This window comes from Petaurus breviceps, unplaced genomic scaffold (assembly GCF_028583685.1).
Source record: "Petaurus breviceps papuanus isolate PSGF00001 unplaced genomic scaffold, PetGlider_PUasm1.0 183, whole genome shotgun sequence".
Classification (NCBI taxonomy): Eukaryota; Metazoa; Chordata; class Mammalia; order Diprotodontia; family Petauridae; genus Petaurus; species Petaurus breviceps.
The window spans coordinates 2,678,066-2,700,178 of NW_027185791.1; the positions used below are offsets into that span (position 1 = coordinate 2,678,066).

The 22,113-nt window shown below is 38.5% G+C and overlaps 1 protein-coding gene across 6 annotated transcripts in view; it reads right to left on the reverse strand.

The window, feature by feature from the left end:
• SPIN1 (spindlin 1) overlaps positions 1-22,113 on the reverse strand; it is a 121,515-nt gene that overhangs the window by 40,203 nt on the left and 59,199 nt on the right. For all 6 annotated transcript variants that reach the window (XM_069087810.1, XM_069087811.1, XM_069087807.1 and 3 more), the window contains exon 2: positions 16,174-16,382. In XM_069087810.1, the coding sequence (XP_068943911.1) occupies positions 16,174-16,225 (52 nt within the window). In that variant the 5' untranslated portion in view covers positions 16,226-16,382. The remainder of the gene's footprint in view (positions 1-16,173; positions 16,383-22,113) is intronic.

Genomic DNA, 22,113 nt, shown 5'->3' on the forward strand with positions numbered 1-22,113 from the left:
TACTATAAAATGGTAGCCTTTAGAAGTAGAACAAACTAGATAAAAAAGCATTAGTAGCAATCAAAAACAGCAATCCAGTCAGCATTTAATAAAATCAAGCCTATAAATTGCTAGGGAAAATTCCTGGCAAAAGGATTTGCAGAAGAACTGCAAGAGAAACTAGAAAGCAGTTTTGCAGAAATGAAGTTTAGATTGATATCTATCTAACCAGGATGCCCTAAATAGGTTCAAAATGTGTTTGAAACCTGAATAGAAATGTTCCATTTCAAAAATTAGAACAAGCTTATGTACCATTCCCAAACATGTCCAAATGAGATCACAAAAGATAAAATAGATGACACAACTACAAAAAAGTAAGAAGGTTGCACACAAATAAAACCAATGAATGCAAAATTAGAAGAAAAATGTTAGAATGGGAAAAGTTTCAAGTACTCAAGTACTGATGAAGTACAGGCTATGGGAAACCCCCTGAACTCTGAATTATGAAAGCATTTGCCTGAGGCCATAAGCCTTACATTATTGTAGGCCCAAATCTCTTAACTCTTAACATAGACTAGCCCTCCAATGTCCAGCTACTTCCCACCCCTGGATTCTATCAAAATGTCTATACTCAAATCTTACCCTTAAACTAGCCTAGCCCTCCCTTGTCTGTCATCTCCAGGTAGCCTCCAGCTATTTCCCACCTTTAATTCCATTCCTGGAGTCTCACCTCAGTTCTATCAAAGATCCTCTTTAGACTCCTCCTCAAGACCCTCCCCAAACTTCTCCTCTAGATCACCCCTAAATCGTCCCACAATCTTTCTGTATATAAGATCCATCTTGACTCCATGAAGGTGCTTGAGATTAATCTAGTGCTGACTCACTGGGCCCGCTTGTCCAATACAAGCTTCACAGGCACTTAGGCTCTAGCTCCTTAAGAGTCTACCCATTATGGAGAATCTTCAATAAACTTTGTTTTACTTTGGCTGAGAGAAGACTTAAGTCAAATTCATTTAGCAGAACCCAGCCTTGAGCACCCCTAAACTTCAACATTACCACCACCAATTAAAGGTGATACCCCGAATACATGGGGAGGAAATTGACAGAAATAGCTACTAACTCCAAGAATCGAGAACGCCAATAGAATCTTGATCGACAGACATGAACAAGAGTTTTCTATAGACTAGGACACTAAGAATGATCACATGAAAACACAATACAAATGACTAACAATAGGAGAAATCCAAATTTTAGAAAACTGAGGTTTGATTTTATTCCACTTAAATGGGTAAATGGGGGGGGGTGTGGAGGTGGTAGTAGTCAACAGGGAAGCTGTGGGATGAAAAGTAAAATGAAATACATACTATTGGCAGAATTGTGAAGTATTTCGACAATTCTGAATTTCGGTTGGAAATATACAACAATTCAATTCTCTCCCTCTGATCTAGTAAAGCCACTAAGGGCACGTATCCCAAGATCAAATATTTACCAGAATATTCACACTAGCACCATTTGTGGTTAGCAGTGAACTATAGAGGAAACAGCTGAAAATACTATATGAAAGGAATATAATACTATTGTACTAAGAAATGAAAGCTTTAAGAATTCAGAGAACTGAAATAAAACATGCATGAATTGATGATGGATGATGAAATAAATAGGTCATTAAAGCAAACTGAATTAGTGGGAGGGGGAAGATCAATGAAGATGCCAAAGAAAAAACGATGGAATATGCCTCTGTCACACCAGAGAGGTAGTGATTACTAGAAGAAACCATAGTATACCTTGTCAGTCTCTTCTGCAAATGTTCTTTCTCATTTATTACAGCTCATTGCAAAGGAGAGTTCTATATGTACTTACCACGTGCCAGATACTGTGCTCAATATTAGAGATACAAAGAAAGGCTAAAAATTGTCCCTGCTTTCATATAGCTCACATTTTAACACGTCTATAATATGCAAGCAAACTATATACAAGATAAATTGAAAATAATCAACAGAAGAAAGGAACTAGCATTAAGGGAGATCTAGAAAGGCCAAGAAGAAAAGATGAAATGAGCATTCCAGGTATGGAAGAAAATCAGTGAAAATGCCTGGAATCTGGAGATGGAATGACTTGTTCATAGAACAAGAAGGCCAGTGTCAGTGGATCTCGGAGTAGAAGACAGGGATGTAAGTAAGGTATAAGAAGACTGGAAAGGTGTGGGGAAATGGGGGGAGACAAAGGCACACAGTTTATGAAAAGATCTGACAGTCAAACAGGATCTTACATTTGAGTAAGGAGGTATCATAGACTGACAGGAAAATCGCTGGCAGCTGGAGGATACATTGGAGTGAGGACAGACAGACCCACCAGAGGCTATTGTAATAGTTCGGGAATGAGGTGATGAAGGCTACAATCAGGTTGGTGGCAGTGTCAGGAGACAAAAAGCATATATGAGATAAAGAAAAATAATATAATACTTCATAACAATGAAGGTAAAATTGCCAGAACTTAACCACAGATATGGGAAGCAAGAGAGTGAGAAGTCAAGAATGACCCCTGGTTGACTGGGAGAATAATAGTAGCCTCCTCAGTAATTAATAGTGAAGTTAAGAAAGAGGACAGGGTTTAGTTAGGGGGAAAGATTCTGTTTTGGACATGTTGACTTTAATATCTATGGGACATTGAATTCAAGATGCAGGAGATTCAAGAATCATCAGCACAGAGATAATAACTGAATTCACAGGAGCTGAGGTCAACAAGTGAAATAGTTTAGAAGGAGAAAAGGGCCTAGAACAAAAGCTCTCTGAGACACCCGTGGTACGTGGTCACGAACATGACGGAGATTCAACAAAGGAAATGGACACTACAAGTAAAATTGATAAGAGGAAAGACAAAAAAGAGCAGTATCCTGAAAACAGAGATAATATGAAGGAGGCAACCAACAGCGTCAAAGGCTGAAGAGATGCCAAGAAATATTAAGAGAGCATCAGTAACTTGGGAGGGAGTAATTTTGGTTGAATAATGAGATCAGAAGTCAGAATTAAGAAAGTGAGTGGAGGGGCTGCTAGGTGGCACAGTGAATAGAGCACCGGCACTGGAGTCAGGACAACCTGAGTTCAAATCCTGCCTCAGACACTTAACACAAAAACTAGCAGTGTGGCCTTGGGCAAGTCACTTAACCAATTGCCCTACAAAAAAAAGTGAGGAGAGAAAGTTGAGGTATCTAGTCTAGACAGCCTTCTCAAGGACTTTAGCCACTTAAGGCAGAAGAGCTACGGGGCAAAAGTTATTAGTGATGGATGGATCAAATAGGGGAGAAACAATCATTTTTATAGGCAGTAGGGAAGCAGCCAGTAGATGGCGAAAAAACTGAAGATAAGAAAGAAATCTAGAGAAGATGTGACAGAATAGAATCATTTACACATGTAGAGAAGCTTGCCTTGGCAAAAAGAAGGGTCACCTCTTAATGTGAAAGAGATAAAGAGAAGACTGTGGCAGAAGGCATGAAGAGTGGTATGATATGAGGAGCAAGGAAGAAGTTCTCAAGGAGGTCTCAGTTTTTTTTTTTCCCCAGTAAAATATAAGGCAAGGTTTCCAACTGAGCAGACTGGGAGGAAGAAAGGGTACATGGAATGCTTGAGAAGGGATAAAAAATTTTGGAAAAGCCACTGTAGTGAGTGGGATGAGTTAATTAGGGAAAAGGACAGCATAAGCAGCATTGAGGGCCCGGTTGAGGTTTTATAACATAAATTTGTAGTGGACCCAGTCAGAACAGCTGCATGGTTTACTCTACCTTTGTTCAGCAGCATGTATATAGGAGCAAAGACAGGTGATGAGAGTGAGCCAAGCTAAGGCACAATCATACTCTGCCAATGAGTGACATTCCTCAGCCCCAGGTACAGTAAGAGGCTAAGCTGGACGTGGCGTTAACGCCCCTACACAGGGCTCCAAGGTCGGGATGCTGACAGAGTGCCCTTTCTTTATGTATTCTGTGTGTTCTCTATAACTTTAACCCTTTCTTTATGTGTCCTGTGTGTCTGTCATTAGGCAATGCTGTAATCTTAACCGTGCTGTAACTTTAACTTTTTGTCTCTGTCGCTATCCGAGTGTGGCCCCGAGTCTCAGCCCGGGGAGCCACTGCCAAACATCAAAAGCTCAGTCTCCTGCAAACTCACCATCCCCTGACTCAACCACCCCGTCAGGGCTCTTCCCCCTCCCCCCAGGATCTGACCAGCCTACCTGGGGCAACTGCCAACAGTTCCTCTGGGCGCTGGGTAGCTCCACCTGGGACCCCCAAAGGGAGGGAGTGAACTTTCGAAATCCAAAAATGTCAGTGCAAGGGGCCACCGGAGAGACAAAACACCGCTGGAGTGTATTCTGTGTGTTGTGTTGTTTTGTGTATATCTTATCTCTGGGATACCGGCAGGTAGAAAGGATGAAGCCTTCTTCCTTTTGCCCTGCTGTGTTTTGTGTGATTGTGTAAAGAAATTTCTAAATCTGCCACCCTGTAAGATTAAAAAAAAAAAGCAGCCAAAAGCACCCAAGCAGTAAGACACACTGTACCAGCACTAGAAAGATTAATAATCTCTTAAGGAATGGCTGTTGGCAGAAAACCATTTCTCCTTCTACTCCTTGAACTCCAGCCAAAGTTCTTGAAGTACAAAGACAAATGGACAGAGAGAGAGAAAGGGAAATTTCTTCCCTAAAATCTATCTAAGGGAAAAGGGGTCACTTCAATGATCAAAGAGAAGTAGGTTTCCAAGCTGCACTTTGAAATAGGACTAACACTTAACCCTTTCCTGGGTCACAGAAAGAGAAACGTGCAACATCATTGGGAATTAGATCCAGGTAATTGAATTCATTCTGGTTACTATTTGGCACTACAAAAACTGAAGTTTAAGGTCACCAGATTGGTTATTCAATTGTTTTCAATAAGTTTAAAATTAAGGCGATGATTGTTCTCTTAAAGTCTTGAAGAAGATCTGAAATTTTAAAGGAAACAACACCTAAGAAAAGTTTACTTGAGCAAAACCTTAAAAAGAAAAATCCTCTAAGATTCTCCTCCCTGTAGCCCTACCTCTGACAAGGTTAAGGGCTACGGTGCCTTCTCACTGTGATCCAGCTCCAAGTGCCAGTGACAAGTTACAACTGCTAAGATTCCCTTCCCTGTGGTCCCGGTTCTTCTTAGCTAGGGCTACAGAGCCCTCCCCTGTCATCCAGCTCGGACGGAGCAGAGGAGACAGTAAGAGGTTTGAACCATTAAGATTTTTCTCCCTGTTGTCCTGGCTCTAACTGAGCTAGGGCTGCAGTGAAGTTAATTTGAATTAACCTCCTCCAAAAACAAAAAATGGGGGAAGGTACAGCAGCTACATCGGAACTACATGGGCTTGTCATCTGCCTACCTGAAAGGTTAAATCTCTGAAATAGAACATTGTTCTGAATGACATGGGAACAATTAGACAAGGGAAGTTAATTACTATCCCATATACTAAGCCTGGGATACATCTGAGCTTTTACTAAAGTGTGTGTTAGAACTGAGCTATTCAGCCTAAAATTATATTCTTTCCACAGTCTAAATAGTTTAGTAAAAGGGTACTTGGCCTAGCTCCCACTGGCAACAGCCTTAGATCCCCAGGTACCCTGAAGCCCAGCCCTCTAAGTAAGCAGAGCCTGAAGTTTCTACTTCAAGTTTCCCAAACCTTCTCCTCAATGCTCCAGGCTACAATCTCCTGGCACTCCCCAGTTGAGCACTGCCCTTTTTCTCCCGAATCAACCACCCCATAACCAGGGTCTGCTACGGGAAGCTGTACCATGAAGCCCCAACTTCAGGACCATCTCAGAGGCCTCTCCCTTGTTGCAAATGATCCCTTTGCTTGTTCCAGTGCCAAGGAATTAAAGAAGGTTGCTAAGGACTCCTGGAAAACAATGGAGCAGGGAGAAAACACCCCAGAATAGAGAGCAAAAAGAGAAAAACAAGAGAGGTACAACTAAGAAAAAGATGAAAGAGAGAAAAAGCTTGTCAGTGAGAAACAATGTGTTCCAAACTCTGAACTGACTGGTTGTGTGACCTAGTACAAATCATTTAACCCTGAGTCTCAATTCATCTGTAAAGTGGGGAGATGAGAAAAATGAGGTCAGAAGTCAACCAGCCTCTTCACTTGGTAAGATCAATCATTCTTCTATGTAATTTGGAAATGCAATTAATGTCATCTCGCAGTTTATATTATTGTTGTACTTCTGCACTGCATACTGTAAAATCTGAGTGAGGAGAAAATTGTGTAAGACCAGTAGTGTCACTTTATATATATATATCTGCTATTTAAAAAAACTTGTAAAACTATTAACCAAGCTATTTGGGGCTAATGTTTTAATGCCAAAACTTGTAACTATTAATTGATTACAGTATATGGAAAGGAAGAAACTAACTGGATGACAACTTGTCTGACTCGTTCTGCCCGTTCTGAGCCGTCTCTCCTGCTTATTCTGAGTGGTCTCTCCTGCTTACAAGTCATATATATTTTCCTTATGTTGTAAAACTGTCAAATCCTCTAGAAACTATCTCCAGGCAAGGCCATTCAGCCTGAGAAAGGAACGTCTTTTGTCATGTAAGTTTTAAATGAACCTAATTTGTGAAGAAGTTGCAAAGATTAAAAAGAATTTCTATACATTGGCTTTTATATTTTAGAAAGATGGTAAATGGAATTCCTTACATTACAAGATCTAATACATCTTTATTACTTATGGCAGCCCCGTGAGAATACAAATAATTATAACTGGCTCTGAGCTGTGACTGGTGAGGCTTGTTGTTTTAAGGTAAAAAGCACTTGGGACCATAACTAAATTTTATTTTGAATCTGAATTTGGGTATAGTTGTCTTCATTAAATCAGTGTCTGAGAGAAAACGCCAATAGCTACTCAGAGGAATGTGATCCTGTACTGTCAACAGGTGGAAGTCCATATTTGGTAAGGTCCGAAGGGACAATCTCAGTCTCTGTCTGGGATGGGATCCCTCCGGGCTCAGTTTACCCATGAGGTTCCTTTGAAAAGGAATGTTTCCCACCTATTCCTGAGTCTAGCTATGAGATGGAACAGATGCTGCCTGTTTGGATATCTGTAACTGTACCGAAATTTATACAGAGCCAAAGACATTTTCTCCTGGCATATTTGGAATGTCACATGTCTCTGCTTTTTTCCCCTCTATAACAGGTTTCTATGCTCAGAGCAAGTAATCAGTAAAAGATATGAGCTCTTTCATGTTAGCTTATTGGAAAATCTAATATTTTTCATTTAGAATTAATACATGTACAGAAAGTTATGCAAACTGCTTAATATCACTTTAAAAGTTTTCAATTAACTTTCTTCATAAAAGTTTATTGATCATTTATAAATCTTGAAACTGTTTTGAAGAAGGAAAATACTTTTAGAAGAAATTTTTAAAATCTCTAGTGTGATTTTAAGAGACTCACTAAAACCTCCACTTGCAAAATTGATGTAACAAGTTGTAAAGCAGAAGAGAACTTGCTATTTTGTTTGATCCATTATTTAAGCAAGTGTTAATATCTGTAACTGAATACATATGTGTAAAATTCATTCCCCTTTTTCAAATTCTGTTCAGCACCCCTCCTTCTATTGCATTTTGGGTGACGAATGCTGTTATGTATGACTGTTCATGATTTACTTCTCAAGACCCTCCAAGCTCTCCAAAACATCCAGGACGCAGTCCGAGTGGTGTACCAGACCACTCCACTGTTAAGGTGGCCGGAAGAAAAGCCCGAATCCACCCCTCCAGTGACTTACAACTGAAGATTAAGAGACTGTCCTGACATTCCTGCCTTTGGCCGGTTCCAACTCCTATGCTCCCACCTTGTACTCTAATTGTAAAGAATGTGACTTATGGGCAGCCCATCCTCTCCTTTGATCTCTCTGCCCGGCTCGACACCAGGTTCATGTTGTTTCCCTATACAGGCATGTGTTCTGGGGGGCCGATGGTGCTGCTTGTGGAGACATGGGCAGAAAAGCAGCCTTTGGTCAACCCAGTCATATGTCTGCCCTGAGGATGGGTCCCCCGATTGTAGGGGACAGGGGAAATATCACTGTGCCAATTGGGATTGTGTAACTATTGCTGACTGGGTCTCCAGTGGCAGCCGTGGCCACCACATTTCATTTTGTTGTAGTACCCTTAAGTCATGTAACCCAGTTGAAATCAGGGTTTTGGATTGGACCAAACAGGATTGGAAAACAGGGACACGTTGGGAAATCAGGTTTAATGTCACAGGAAGGGACCCCAGGGCCTTGTTCATCATTCATCGCACTCCAGTGCCAAGGGATCTTATTCCCACCAGTCCCAACGTAGTTCTCAATCCACCTCCTGGTGGCGATCGAACCCCAGATGGCCCCCCTGTTTCACCCATTACCAGCACCTCTGAAGTCTCAGGCAGCACTTTGGTAGACACCAAGTTCCTCAGACCCGAGCTTAACTTCTGACTGCTTGTCTGCAGGAACACCTTTTTGCTGGCAGCCCCCATTTTAGTCCCTATCCTAGTTGGCCTTGGTATGGTAGGATCGGCAGCAGGGGGTACCACAGCCCTAGTGCAAGAGAACAGTTCCCTGGACTCAGTTGAGTCCGAGTTTCAACTATGAACAAGAAAAGGGGGGAGTGAAGTGCCCACCAGAAATTATACACCAAAGCCCCCTAAACCTGCCAGAAGGGGCTCCTACCAGGGTCCCTGGAAACCACCTAATAGGCCCTAATAGTGAAGGAACTTTTCACCTGTGTTGCTAGAAAACATGCCCCAGATACAGGTTTGTTTATGTTTGTATCCAGGGCTTTGCTAGGTAATCAAGGCTTCAGCAGAAATGGCATGAACAGCATTACACCCCCCTTGGAACCACACTTTGTTGCTAGCAACATATTAACACTATAAAAATGCACCTTTCAGGAGACTCCATGCTGTCTTCCCTATCAGGGAGGCAGTCACCGTGGTTAATAAACACTCCTATCAAATTATAATTGGCTTGGCTGTCATGTCCACTTCATTTGTCCATTCCACTTACTAATCATTTCTCTCACTTATGTTAATAATATACATTTTAGGGGGCAACTAGGTGGTGCAGTGAATAGAGCAATGGCCCTGGAATCACAAGGACCTGAGTTCAAATCTGGCCTCAGACACTTGACACACACTAGCTGTGTGACCTTGGACAAGTCACTTAACCCCAATTTCCCTGAATTACCTCCAAAAGGCAAAAAAAAAAAAAAAACCCTACACATTTTAACATCCAGGAAATTAGAACATTTCCTTTAAAAAGATTTAACAAATAATAGTCACCAACTGCATAAAATGCTTGCCCATCTGACTATGGAGAAACATCTTTTGTTGCTCCAAGGCAAATCAAATGATAATTCATTTTACAGATGAAGAAACTAAATTATAGGAAAGCCCAATGATAGTTGCTAAGATTCCAGGGCAAACTACAAAGAAAACAAACTACTTAGGTCTAGTAGTGTGACAAAACTAAATGATTCTGCCAGCAGTTTTAAATGTCTTAGTCCTCTTTGAATGGTTTCCCTAAATGCCTTAAAGAGTTATTTTCCTTTGATACTACCATCCCATAAAGAACACAAATGCATAGTATTCATCATAATTATTTTAACAGTTGTAACTGCACTTCAAGTTGAGAAAGGTACAAAAGGGAAAAAAAAAGTTCACTTTCCATATATATTCAGAATAATGCTTCTCAATATACACAATAAAAAAAACATATATTTAGAGCTGTTAGGACACTCCCTTGCATGAGGTGAGCAACCACAAAGTCTTAATAGACACGTACCCTCCCTCCTAAACCCCCCCTTAGGGCCAATAAATATCCGAAAATTCCTAATATTTTTGACTATACTAGGAACAACATGTACTACAGCAATAATCAAAGCGATAATTAAGACCCACTCTAGATACTTTACTAAAACTAATTAATTTCCTTGAGTTGATATGTAGATTCACGAAATAACTTTGAAGGAAAAACAACAAATATACATTTCCCTAACTTACTTATTTCCAGGAATCCCTGGTAATTTTGCTTGACCTTTTGATATTCACAACCTACAAACTTAATCTCTAGGTAATCCCCACAATTCAATTCCCCTTCTCTTTCTAGGGTTTCTAAATACTTCTGAACAAAGGGATCTCTACTACCACTACTACTACTACTACTACCACTACTACCACTACTACTACTACTACTACTACTACAAATACGGCACATAGTGTCAACTACATCCTGAATATGGTGCTCAGAGGAGACACTGATGGACTTGGACTAGGTTCCAGTCCCAGCTGTACAACCACAAGGAACCTCTCTGAACTTCAGTTTTCACATATGTAAAATGGAAATACTACATGATACCTTCCTCAAAGGGTTTTATGAGGCTCACATGAAATCACATGCAAAAGCTATGCAAACCTTCTATATATGTGTATATGCATGCAAATTATATGTGAGCCCAGTCTGCCCCCTCACACTTCTCACAAGTATTAGAAGACCATTATGGCAAATTAATGCAAACCTCTCCCTAATGTCTGTCCCTAAAGCACTTAGCAAAGTAAGCTCTTTATTTCTGGCTTTTCTTATCAGTTCCCCTGGAGAACCTCTGTGTCAAGGTTCTTTTGGTATCTTCCACAATTCCAAGTAAGCTCCTGAAGGAAATAGGATGATTTTCAACACTGTATTTCTCTCTCTCTCTCCCACCTCAGCCCATTGCCTAGAATACAGCAGATGCTTAGAATTAAGCTGAAATTTAGCTCCTAGGTTATCTCGTCTTTTCTACCTCTTTCGGACCAGTGTCAGCCTTACACACTTCCTTCTTCTGCTCTTACACCAAGTTCTTATCTCATCTTAGCACCTACTCACTCCTCCTCCTCCTCCTCCCTTCAGCTCGGACCTTGATGGTACTCTTCCTCCAGTACTCAGCTTTCTTGTTATTCTTCCCCTGAAGTCCAACTTTTGACCGTTGCACCCCCATTTTTATGAGTTTTTAATATTCTGTTCCTATTACTTACAGTTTCTGGCTCTGGTCCAGGCACTCTGCCTTCTCCTACTTCCCTGTCCCTCTCTTTCAGCTCAGGTGCTAAGCCTTCTTCAGAAGATTATTTCACTTCTTCAGCTTATCATCAATTCCTCCTAAATTTTCTCTCCAAAATTCAACCTCTAGTTTTCTTCTAAAACCGTTCAAATAATTTCCACATACACTTGTCCCTTACCCTCCTGTCCCTCTCTGGTTCCTTCTGCAACAAAATCCAGAATTAGAATTGATAAGCTAAATAGTATCTAGAAGTGGGTAATCAAGATGGTGAACATTCACTAGTTAGTACCATACAAGTATGAGTTGAAGGAACCAGGCATGCTTCATATGCAATTAAGTGATACATGATAACTATCTCTTAATTCTCAGACGAGATTTTTTTTTTGTGCTCAGACCTAGAAGGCAGAATTAGGATTAATTGATGGAGGCTGCAAAGAGGCAAGTTTAAGTTGACATAAGAAAAAAGACTTTAGGAAAGAGCCCATGACATAATAGAGAGATAGCATATACCAGAGTCTGGAAAACTAAGCTAAAATTCCATTTCTGACAGTAATTGATGGAATAGAAGCAAGTCTTATATAAAGCTATTATAATTTGTACAGCAAGTATAATGAATGAATGAAATCTAAAGGTATGGAGGTTTCATTATCTGGTAACAAAGAAATCTTAGGTCTGGTCCAACAAACTCCCTTAGGCAAAGTAATGATGATTACATGCTACAGAAGAGAGCCCCTCTCTTGAGATATAGGTTGGACTGGTAGCCAATAAGTCCTTTTTGAACTCTGAAATTCTGTCTCTATAATTCTGAGTCAGGAGAACCCAAAGTGATACACTGAGAACCATCTGTCACTACTATAAAGGAGTTTACATTCTCTGACGATATAAAGGCTAAGGGAGAGGAAGTTATTTGTCTAAGGTCACACAGAGAGCTGGTATGAGACAGAAAAGTTAATGTTCAAACCTGAGTCTTCTGACTCCAGAGACAACACTCTCACTATTACAACAAGCAGCAGTAGCAAACTTTTGTCTCCCAAAGTAAAACAGCATCTTCTGAGGCTGTCTCTATTTTTACCAAAAAGACATGTAATCAGTATATAAAAAGAATATGTAGTTGAGAACAGTGGTGGTCAAAAGAAAAAAGAAATGGATCCCTTTGGGAGTATACTGGCTTAGAAAAACACAAATTAGCATTATCTATGTTGTATTTTTATTTATTTTGTTAAACATTTCCCAATTGCATTTTAATCTGGTTTTTACTCCACTTGAAGGTTAAGAGTTTTGCCCATGTTCATGAGGGCCTTTAGTTTGACCAATCTATTCTAAAGTGCTCTGAAGTCCAATCTTAACAACAAAAACAAAACAAAACCAAAAAAGTGAAGTTGCTATATACTTCAATTGTAACAATTATTGAAGTATACAGCACATTTCACTTTTCTTTTTTTTTTTTTTTAAAAGCACTCGGGGTTAAATAACTTGCTCAAGGTTACACGGCCAGTTATTTCTGGGTGTGGTGATGAGTATCTGAGCCCAGATTTGATCCAGGTCATCCCAACACTGGAGCCGGTGCTCTTACTCGTTAAGCTACCTGGCCACCCCTAAGCAATTGGGGTTAAGTAACTTGCTCAAGGTTACACAGCCAGGTGTTTCTGGGTGGGTGCTAAGTGTCTGAGCCCGGGATTCAATCTCCAAGTCTTCTCAACACTGGAGCTGGTGCTCTTACTCTCTGTGCTACCTGGCTGCCCCATACATTTCACTTTTCTATAAAAACAGTTTACACTCAAAAGGTTAGTCACAAATGTCAAACCTATTGATATACTTAACACTGTGACTTTGCTCAAAGTAAGAGAAAAAAATGTGATGTACTTTGGCAAGAGAAGTGCTAAGATTACCACAATTTAAAAGTTCACTTCACAGGCTTCCCCAAAAGATCTAATGTGGTAAATCAACTTAATGAACTTCAAGAAAGATTATACTTAGAACTTTTGAGGTTGTTCAGGGATCATCCAGTTCAGTCCCTTCATTTACCATTACAGACTTGGAAGCCCTCATATCACATACTGCGGGGGAGAGAGGGAGAATGGGAAAAAAATCTGACCAGAGGCTAAGAGAAGGGAAAAATGTTGCCCTGAAAAAATTTTCTATATGTGTTTTTTATTGTTTATGTGTGTTTTTATAGAGAGTTCTTAGATATCTAAGTCTTTCCTGGAGACTTGGTTGGCTCAGGGAACGGAGGGCTCAGACTGCTGATATTATCGCTTCCCATTACCTGAGTACAAAACATCCACATGGAACTGCAAGGGTCCTCAGATACCGGGCCAGTGGGTCAACATGGGAACTTAATGTGACTGAATTAATTTGAGCTGCTCTCAACTTATCCATGTTGATTACCCTTCTCTTATTAAGGCCAAGTAAATATATATATATATACACAGTGGAATCACCACTAGTATCTCATTTTGTTTCAATACCAAACCTGAAATATCAGGAGTCTGGGTCTGAACTAGCCCAGAACAACTGGCATTGTCAACAAGATTCAAACATAGTGAGCTCCTTGAAGTGGGAAGGTGAGCCCTTGAGATTGCTTTTAATGTTTCTCTGGTCCTTTTGGTGATGTCTCTGGAAATTGTATTTGCTTACTAGAGATGCAAAGGTTAGAACTGAAGTCAGAAATACTTCAATTTGAATTCCACATTACATATTAGCTATGGGACCCTCAATCTGTAAATCACTGAAAATCTTTTCTATTTGATTCTACTCTGTAATTGATTCTATTTAGGAACTTCCTGAGACATGTTTCTTTGCTTCTGACTTAAGTTCTGAAGATCAGTTTTCCCTCTGAGTTTGTTTAAAATTGGTCTATAAATCACCTTAACTCAAAGAAAGATGTTACTTCTAAACAGCCTTGCATACCCACACACAAGTAAGTGAGATCTTTTATCCTACTAAAAACCCTTACATTCAGAATGCAGGTGAGCCCCAAGAAGTCCATTCCCTCTGCTCAACTAACCAGCAGATACTAACTCTATCAACCTTTCCTGACAGCAGGATGGAAGGAGGGGTTGCTGCTAGCCCCAATTAATATTGTTTTTGTTGCCTATGATGCTTCAAACTTTGTCACCAATCACACTGTTTGCCTGTCATCTGTGATGCTTCCTGTTCTTTGATCTCTTGTACTTCCTAAAACTATATGAAGTGAAGCCCCACCTCATGGTCTTGGCTTGCTGAGGAGTCCAAGACCCATTTTGTTGTTGATTGCTTGCTAGTCTCACCAATGAAATAAATACGCTCAGAACTTTATTGCCTCAGTTTACCTTAATTTCCAAATATAACAATTTGATCTCTCTAAGCCTCAGTCACTTCATCTATAAAATGAGAATAATAGTAACTTCCTCATCACAAGGATTAAATGAAATATTTGTGAAGAGCTTTGTAAACCTTAAAGCACTATAGAAATGCTAGTAATTAGCAATTATTAATGTGAAACACTTCCCAATCCTAGAAAATTAGAGTAAATTGCCAGTGATTATTCAACAGAAAGAGAAGGTTCTACATCCTTAAAAAACTATATTTGGATAGACAGAAGATAACTGTGGTAAATTGTTTTAGCTTTGTTGGGTATTCTAGGCTGGAAATTTAAACCTCCAAGGTTTATTTGGGGGTAAGTCTCTTCAGAATTCAACTTACTTTTAAAGCAGTCTGGAGACACTGACAAGTCAGGAGCAGATAGAGAAAGAAATGTTCCACCTTCCTTAGAAAATTAAAAACTCATAAGAAGTCTAGTTGTGCTCAGCCCTTGCTGAGAAGACCTTATACCTTTGTATTGCAATTTGTCACTACCACCCAGCTGCTTTGGGGGAAGGAAAGAGATTGTCTCCTTAAAAAGGCCCATTTCAGTTTTAACAGAATCACATTTGTATAAACTGTTAGGTTTTGAATGGTATTTTGGAAATAACGATGCAAATGAAGCAGTTATACCCAGTCCTATGATTTTATATGGACATAGCCAGGTACTGAAAGGTGGCAAGAGGGACTTCAACAATGAGAGAAGGCAAATCAAGGAACCTCTGAAGAGAGCCCAAAGGAAATGACTATTATGTGCACATGGGAGTGATGGTAATGGGAATCTGAAGATCTTCCCTGCCCCCTAATCGGCCAAATGTAATCACATGGAGCCTGTGGTGGGAGAAGCTTACTGAAGGAGTGGAGCAGAGTCCAGAGGAAGCTGGGAGTCAGCGCAGTAAGACCTGGAGAAGAAATAGCTAGGTATGGTGTGTCTCCCTGCTGTGTTACGGCGTATTAATTTCTTTGCTGTTATGATGGATTCAGTTTTCTGGTGCTGGGATTTGGCTTTCCAGTGTCTGAATAAATGTTTTGCTTCTGTCTTCTATATGAAGAGTCAGTTATATTTGCGATTCAGAACTATGCTGACAAATTCATAGTTGCCCTTGGTGCTGTGAATACTGAGTTGGCACTACCATGGGAAAGAGAGACCAAGAATATTTGGCATGTGTACATGCATGTTGCTTTGTGTCCTTCCCCCAGAAGAGGTCAAAGTTATTTACCACACAAAGATAATCAAACACATATTCCCCCAAATAATCAAAAAACAATCATCTTGAGCTAATTACTTCCACTTTATTTTCTTCCTAAACTTCTGAGTCACATAATTTGAATTATTTTCATTCCACACTAATCCACTGTACATCTTCTTTTTCCGTTTCTACATCCTCTCTCTCTGTGTTTCTCAAAAGCAACAATGACACTCCACCTTTGGTTACTTCATTCAAGTACACAGTAAGTTCTTACTATGTGAACAACAGTATGCAAGGGGATTATAAAAGAGTAAGACACAATTCTATACTCCATGGACTACTTGCACTACTTCAAGGTCCCCCTAAACTTTGTCACCAGCATTGTGGTAACAATGATTACTGTCTGAGTCACATCTAGAAAATTATATTTCTGACATTCTGAAATTCAACTACTTTCAGAGTAGTAACATCACAATAGGTAATTTTAAACCTACTATTCCATTAAGACTGAAGACTTTTGAGAATCTGATTAGCCATAAAGTATATTATATGTAGCACTCAATGTAACTCAGAAACCATAAACACAAGTTGTCTTACCTGCATCAGCTCTGGATCGCTGACCTGCTGTTTTTCCAAATGGGGTCTTCATTCATCTGTGTTTAAGTGAGCAGCAAAGCTGCCAGACTAGGGTGAAAATCCAATACTTTGTAATTTTTTTCTCCTGAATTTCAATGTTCTTGTTAATCCACCATCCAAGCGTGAATTTCTTCTCCAAGCTCAGACGAAATACTTGAAATTATAATACTCTGTAAAACAATAAAAGAACCATTCATTACCCAGAGCCAAAGAGAAAAAGCAAAAATAAGCCAAATAATCCAAAAACACATAACACCAAACTTAAAATAAAATTATATGAATATTTCCTAAAGCACAATTTTCAAATACTCCTAAGCCTCCAAAACCTAGAGGTTTGAGCAAGTGTATCAGCACCATTTTGTGGGCTCACATGTCTCTGTGTCACATTTTGATAATTCTCGCAATATTCTAAACTTTCCCATTATTATATCTATTAAGTAACATGTAATCAATGATCTTCAATGTTACAATTCTAATTGTTTTGGGGTACCACAGACTTAAGGTGAGGAACTTAATAAATGTTGTGGGTGTTCTGACTGCTCTACTAACTAGCCATTCCCCTGTCTCTCCCTCTTATCGGGCCTCTCTATTCCCTGAGACACAACACTGAAGAAGAACATTATATAAAAAGCATCAGGGTCTGAGAGGATTGGTTCCAATTTTGAAAGTTCTACTGTGATTCGTAGAATGCTATCCAATTTTTTAGTTGAGTCTTTGCGATTTTCAAGTATATCATCATTTCTTCTTCAAAAAGAGACAGTCTCATTACTTCATTTCCTATTCTGATTCCTTCTATTATTGCTATGATTTCCAATACAATATTGAATAATAATGGTGACAGCGGGCATTCATTGTTTTACACCAGATATTACTGAAAAGACTTCTAACTTATCTTCATTATGAATAATGGTAGCTGATGGTTTCAGATAAATGTTTTCTTAAAAATCAACTTAAGGAAAAATTAATTTATACCAATACTTTCAAGTTTTTAACAGAAATGGGGATTGTACTTTATCAAAAGTTTTTCCTGCATCTACTGATAAAATCATTCTTTTAAACCATCCTGCATCCCTGGTATGAATCCCACTTGAGTGTAAGATATAATGTTTGTTAACAGATAGTTGTAATCTCTTTGCCAGTACTTTATTTAAGATTTTTGCATCCATATTCATTAGTGAAAGTGGTCTGTAAGTTTCCTTGTCTTGTTTTTACTCCTCTAGTTTAGGTATCAGCATCATATCTGTTTCATAAAAGAAGTTTGGTAGGATTCCTCCTTTGCTATTATTCCCAATAACTTATTTAACATTAGAATTAGTTGATCTTTACATGTCTGATAGAATTCACTTGGAAATTCATCTGGTTCTGGTGTTTTTTTCTTAGGAAGCTCATTTATGGTCTGTTCAATTTCTTTTTCTAAAATAGGTCTATTTAGATATCCTATTTCGTTTGCTAATCTAGGCAGTTTATATTTTTGTAAATACTGAATTTCACTTAAATTGCTAAAATTATTAGCTTAAATAGAATTGTGCAAAATAACTCATAATTACTTTAACTTCATTTTTGTTAGTGGTATCCTTTAACTTCATCTTCGTTAATGGTATATTCACCTTTTCCATTTTTAATGCTACTGATTTGGTTTTCTTCATTTATTTACTTTGTCATTTCAAAAAAAAAACTTCTACTTTTATTTATTAATTCAATAGGTTTTATTTATACTCAATTGTATGAATCCAACTTTAATTTTTAGGATTTCCAATTTAGTGTTTAATGGGGCTTTTTAGTTTGTTCTAGCTTCTTAAAATTGCACACCTAATTCATTAGTTTGCTATTTCTCTAGTTTACTGATACTCTGATCACTGCTTTTAATGTATTCTGTAAGTTTTGACATGATTATCATTCTCCTTAAAAAAAAAAATGGTTTCTGTGATTTGTTCTTTAACTCACTCATTCTTGAAGATTAGGTTGCTTAATCTCCTATTAGTTTTAATCTATGTTTCTGTAGTCACCTAAATACAATGTTCATTGCATTGTGATCTGAAAAAGATACTTTTAATATTTCTGTTTTTAACTATAAAATGTATATGTACTAACAAATGGTCAACCTTTATAGACTGATGAGAAAAAGGTATAGTCCTTTCTATTTCCATTCAATTCTCTCCAGATATCCATCATATCCAGCTATCTAAAATCCAAGTCACTTCCTTGACCTCTTTCTTATTTATTTTTTGGTTAGATTTATCTAGCTCTGAGAGGGGAAGATTAAAATCCCTATTACAATACTACTATCTCCATCTACTTTTCTTTTAAAAATTGAGATGCTATAATATTTGGTGCATATAGGTTCAGAATTGATATTGCTTTGCTATCTACCATTTTTTTTTCATTTTAATAAAAAAAATGCTGACAAATGGCACCTTGTGCTACAGAGAAATCCTTCATGAAAGGAAAACTCAATTGATGTGGCAAACTTCAATGTCATATTTTTGTCACAATCACCCCAACCTTCAGCAATCTCTGCCCTGATTAGTCAGCTGCCACCAACATCATGACACAACCCTCTACCAGCAAAAAGATAACTCACTGAAGGCTCAGATGATGGTTAGCAGTTTTAAAGTAATAAAGCATTTTAAAGTTAAGGTATGTACATTTTTTAGATATAATATTACTGAACACTTACTACAGTATAATATAAATATAATTTTTATATGCACTGGAAACCCAAAAGTTTGTGTGATTTGCTTTACTGCAGTGATCTGGAACCAAGCTCATATTATCTCTGAGGTATGCCTATATATTCTGCCCAAGAAGATAATACACACTAGTAAAACAATTGAGATTTCCAGCAGTAGTACAAGTTGGCTAAAACAGTCCTGCAATGTCCCAGTTTTCTTGGGCTGATACAAAAGCGGAGTGGATTGGGGGTTTCAGGACTAGGAAAAGGAACAGCTCCTTGTCCCTAAATTATTTATGCAGTGTGATGTGCTCTTTTCCAAAAAAGGCAAGGGCTGTACCCAAGTTTATCTGGGCCTCAGACCACAGACTTCATATGAAGTAAAGTCAAGATGAGAGGAGTAGAACATTTGCCACCACTGAGCAGGGGAAGAGACCAGAGGGCACCCTTAATATTCTCTTTCGGAAAGCAAATGAGAAGAGCCAATGTCTTTTTAAAGACATACTAAGTGGTTTCCAAGCCAATTCTTATAGTGATTTATAGGAATTTCTTGGCATTTATGCCTAATTACAATATTGGAAAATAAAAATTTTCTGTGTAATTCTGTGTATTTAATAACAAAAATAAACTATGTTTTATCTAGTAGATTTTACCCAATATCAGATGGTTTTGATAATTACTGCTTTGAAATATAGTTGAAAGTTTGGCAATGCAATAGCCCCCTCTTCTTTACTTTGATCTTAATACTCTGTATTCTTCATCTTTTATTTCTCCAAATGATTTTTATTATCCTGCTTAATTCTATGAAGTGTATTTTTTGGTAGTTTGATTACAATAGCACCTAAATATACAGATTAGTACTGAACTTGAACTTAAAAAGACATCTAGGTTTAAATTCCACCCGTGACACTTATTTAGTTTTGCCACCACAGACAAATCACTACCTTTCTGAAGCACCAAGTGTAAGGAATGACTGAATTTTGTTTCCACAGAAATTATTAAGAAACCGGATTTGAAGTCATGTTGATGGCTAATATCAGAGACAAAAATTGCTGATAGAGGGTAGTGGGGGAGGTTGGGGCCTGAAAATCAGCATATCTACTACTTTTCTTTATTCTGAGAAGGATTTTCTGGTATAAAAAAGGACTGCCAGGCCAGACTTCATTCACAAAGCATGAGGATTAGATCCATTATAATGGGACTTTCATTGTCAATATCCGGGGTTCAAACCTTCAAACTCAAGCTTTGGTCAATTCTCCTAGACATCAAGGAAAATTCTTTCTCATGCTATCTGATGCAGATAAAAGGGGAAGAGACCAGAAGCATTTTTTGGCCTTTCCTTTATTTAAGTACAAGGAAAAATGAAGATGAGAAGGGAAGGAGTGAGGGGGGAATTGAAAGGTATAAATGAGAAGATGTAATCAAGGGGTGGGATTAAGTGAACCCTAGAATGAGGGTCAATGGGAGGCATATGGGAAATTCGAATTGAAAGCAGGGCATTTAAGCCTGGCATTTGTCTAAACAAAATGTATTCTTCATTCGGAAGGGACCCGAATAATTGACTAAAATAAAAGAGGCGCTTTCGTGTCTTCACAGTGTGGTACCTTGTTTAAAGTGAACGCATTTCTCAAAATACTGGGGGTGGGGTGGGGGAGAATCTAAGTTCTTTTCTGAGAACGAGTCTATCACATGGATCTTCCTGAGGGCTAGTACCTTGCCTAGGGAAGTCCTGTGCTCCCCCCCACAGGTGTATTTCTCACACAAGCAATTCTCCAATGTTTATATGGACAAATTCCCATCTTTCACATTGGACAAAGCTCCCATGCCTAAAAAACAACAGCAGCAGCTAACAATTATATAATAGTACCTACTACATGCAAGACACTTTTAAATTATCATCTCATTTGACTATCACAACAACCCTGTGAGGTAGGTACTATTATGATTCCAGTTTTGCAATTGAAGAAAAGGGCAAAAAGAGGTTAAATAACTTGCTCAGGATCACACAGACAGTAAATGACTGAGGCCACATCTGAACTCAGGTCTTCCTGACTGCAAATCCAGTGCTTTATCTATCCACTGTGCCACCTAGGCATCTTATTGATATAGCTACTACTTTTACTATATTGGTATTTCGCAGTCATGAAGACTGAATCTTTCCAATTACTGATACCTCTTCAATTAAAAAACTGTTTTGTAGTTAGTTATATTTATAAGTTCCATTTGTGTTGGTATACAAACTTCTAAATATTTATTTCATTTTACTGTCTTAAATGGAATCTTTCTAGAAACAAATACATAGTAATTACTATTCAAGAACCAAGGACTCTATTCAATAAGAACAAAAGCTAAAAACAGTTTAAGGAAAAATAGGTTTAGATCATCATCTTAAACTATAGTAAGAAAAATGAGACAAAAGCAAACTGAGGTACATTTTTATTAACAGTAAGATGTATCACTGTTAACCAAGTGGGCCACTGACCCCCTCAGTAAAGCCAAGGACTCTCATGAGAAATAAAAGGCGATTTATACTGAGATGCAGCAAAGGAGAGGGTGGCAGTTGTGAACATCAAAACTGGTTACAGCTAGAAGATGTAGGTTGGCCTTCACGTGTGGACCATCCCCACCTCATGGCTAATGAATGCTCACTGCCATATGGGGCTCAACGGCCTTTAATAATCTTGGCTAGAAATTCAGAGCCACCTGAATCAGACCGCCTGATGAGTCACCCCCTTAGGAGCAATTACCCCCCCTAATTTCACAAGGAGAGACAAGAACTGTTTTTGGGAAGGGGTTGCAAGCCTAAGCTGGTTTTTGCCTACAGAGAACAAAACAGGTGTATGTCCCTGGAGTTACTTTAAAGGGATGATAAGCATCAATTCCCTTTCAGCAAGGCCTAAGACAATTTGAATTGCATTTTTCAGCTTAAGTGAGAAATAGGGTTTGACAAAATGGGGAAGATGGTCAATTACTGAGGAGAATCAAGTATTAAATAATACAGCATAATTTCAACTTCCTCAAACCATATATCACAACAAATTCCAAGAGATAAGGATCTAAATAGAAAATGTTGCACCACAAAAAAAGATTTAAGAGAAGAATAAAAGCTTCAGCTTTAACTGTGGATGGAGGAACAATTATATAAACAAACACAACATGGAAGAACAAACCAGAAAACATACTTAATAAAATTCAAAAATCTTTGTACAAATAAAACCAAAACATCAAAA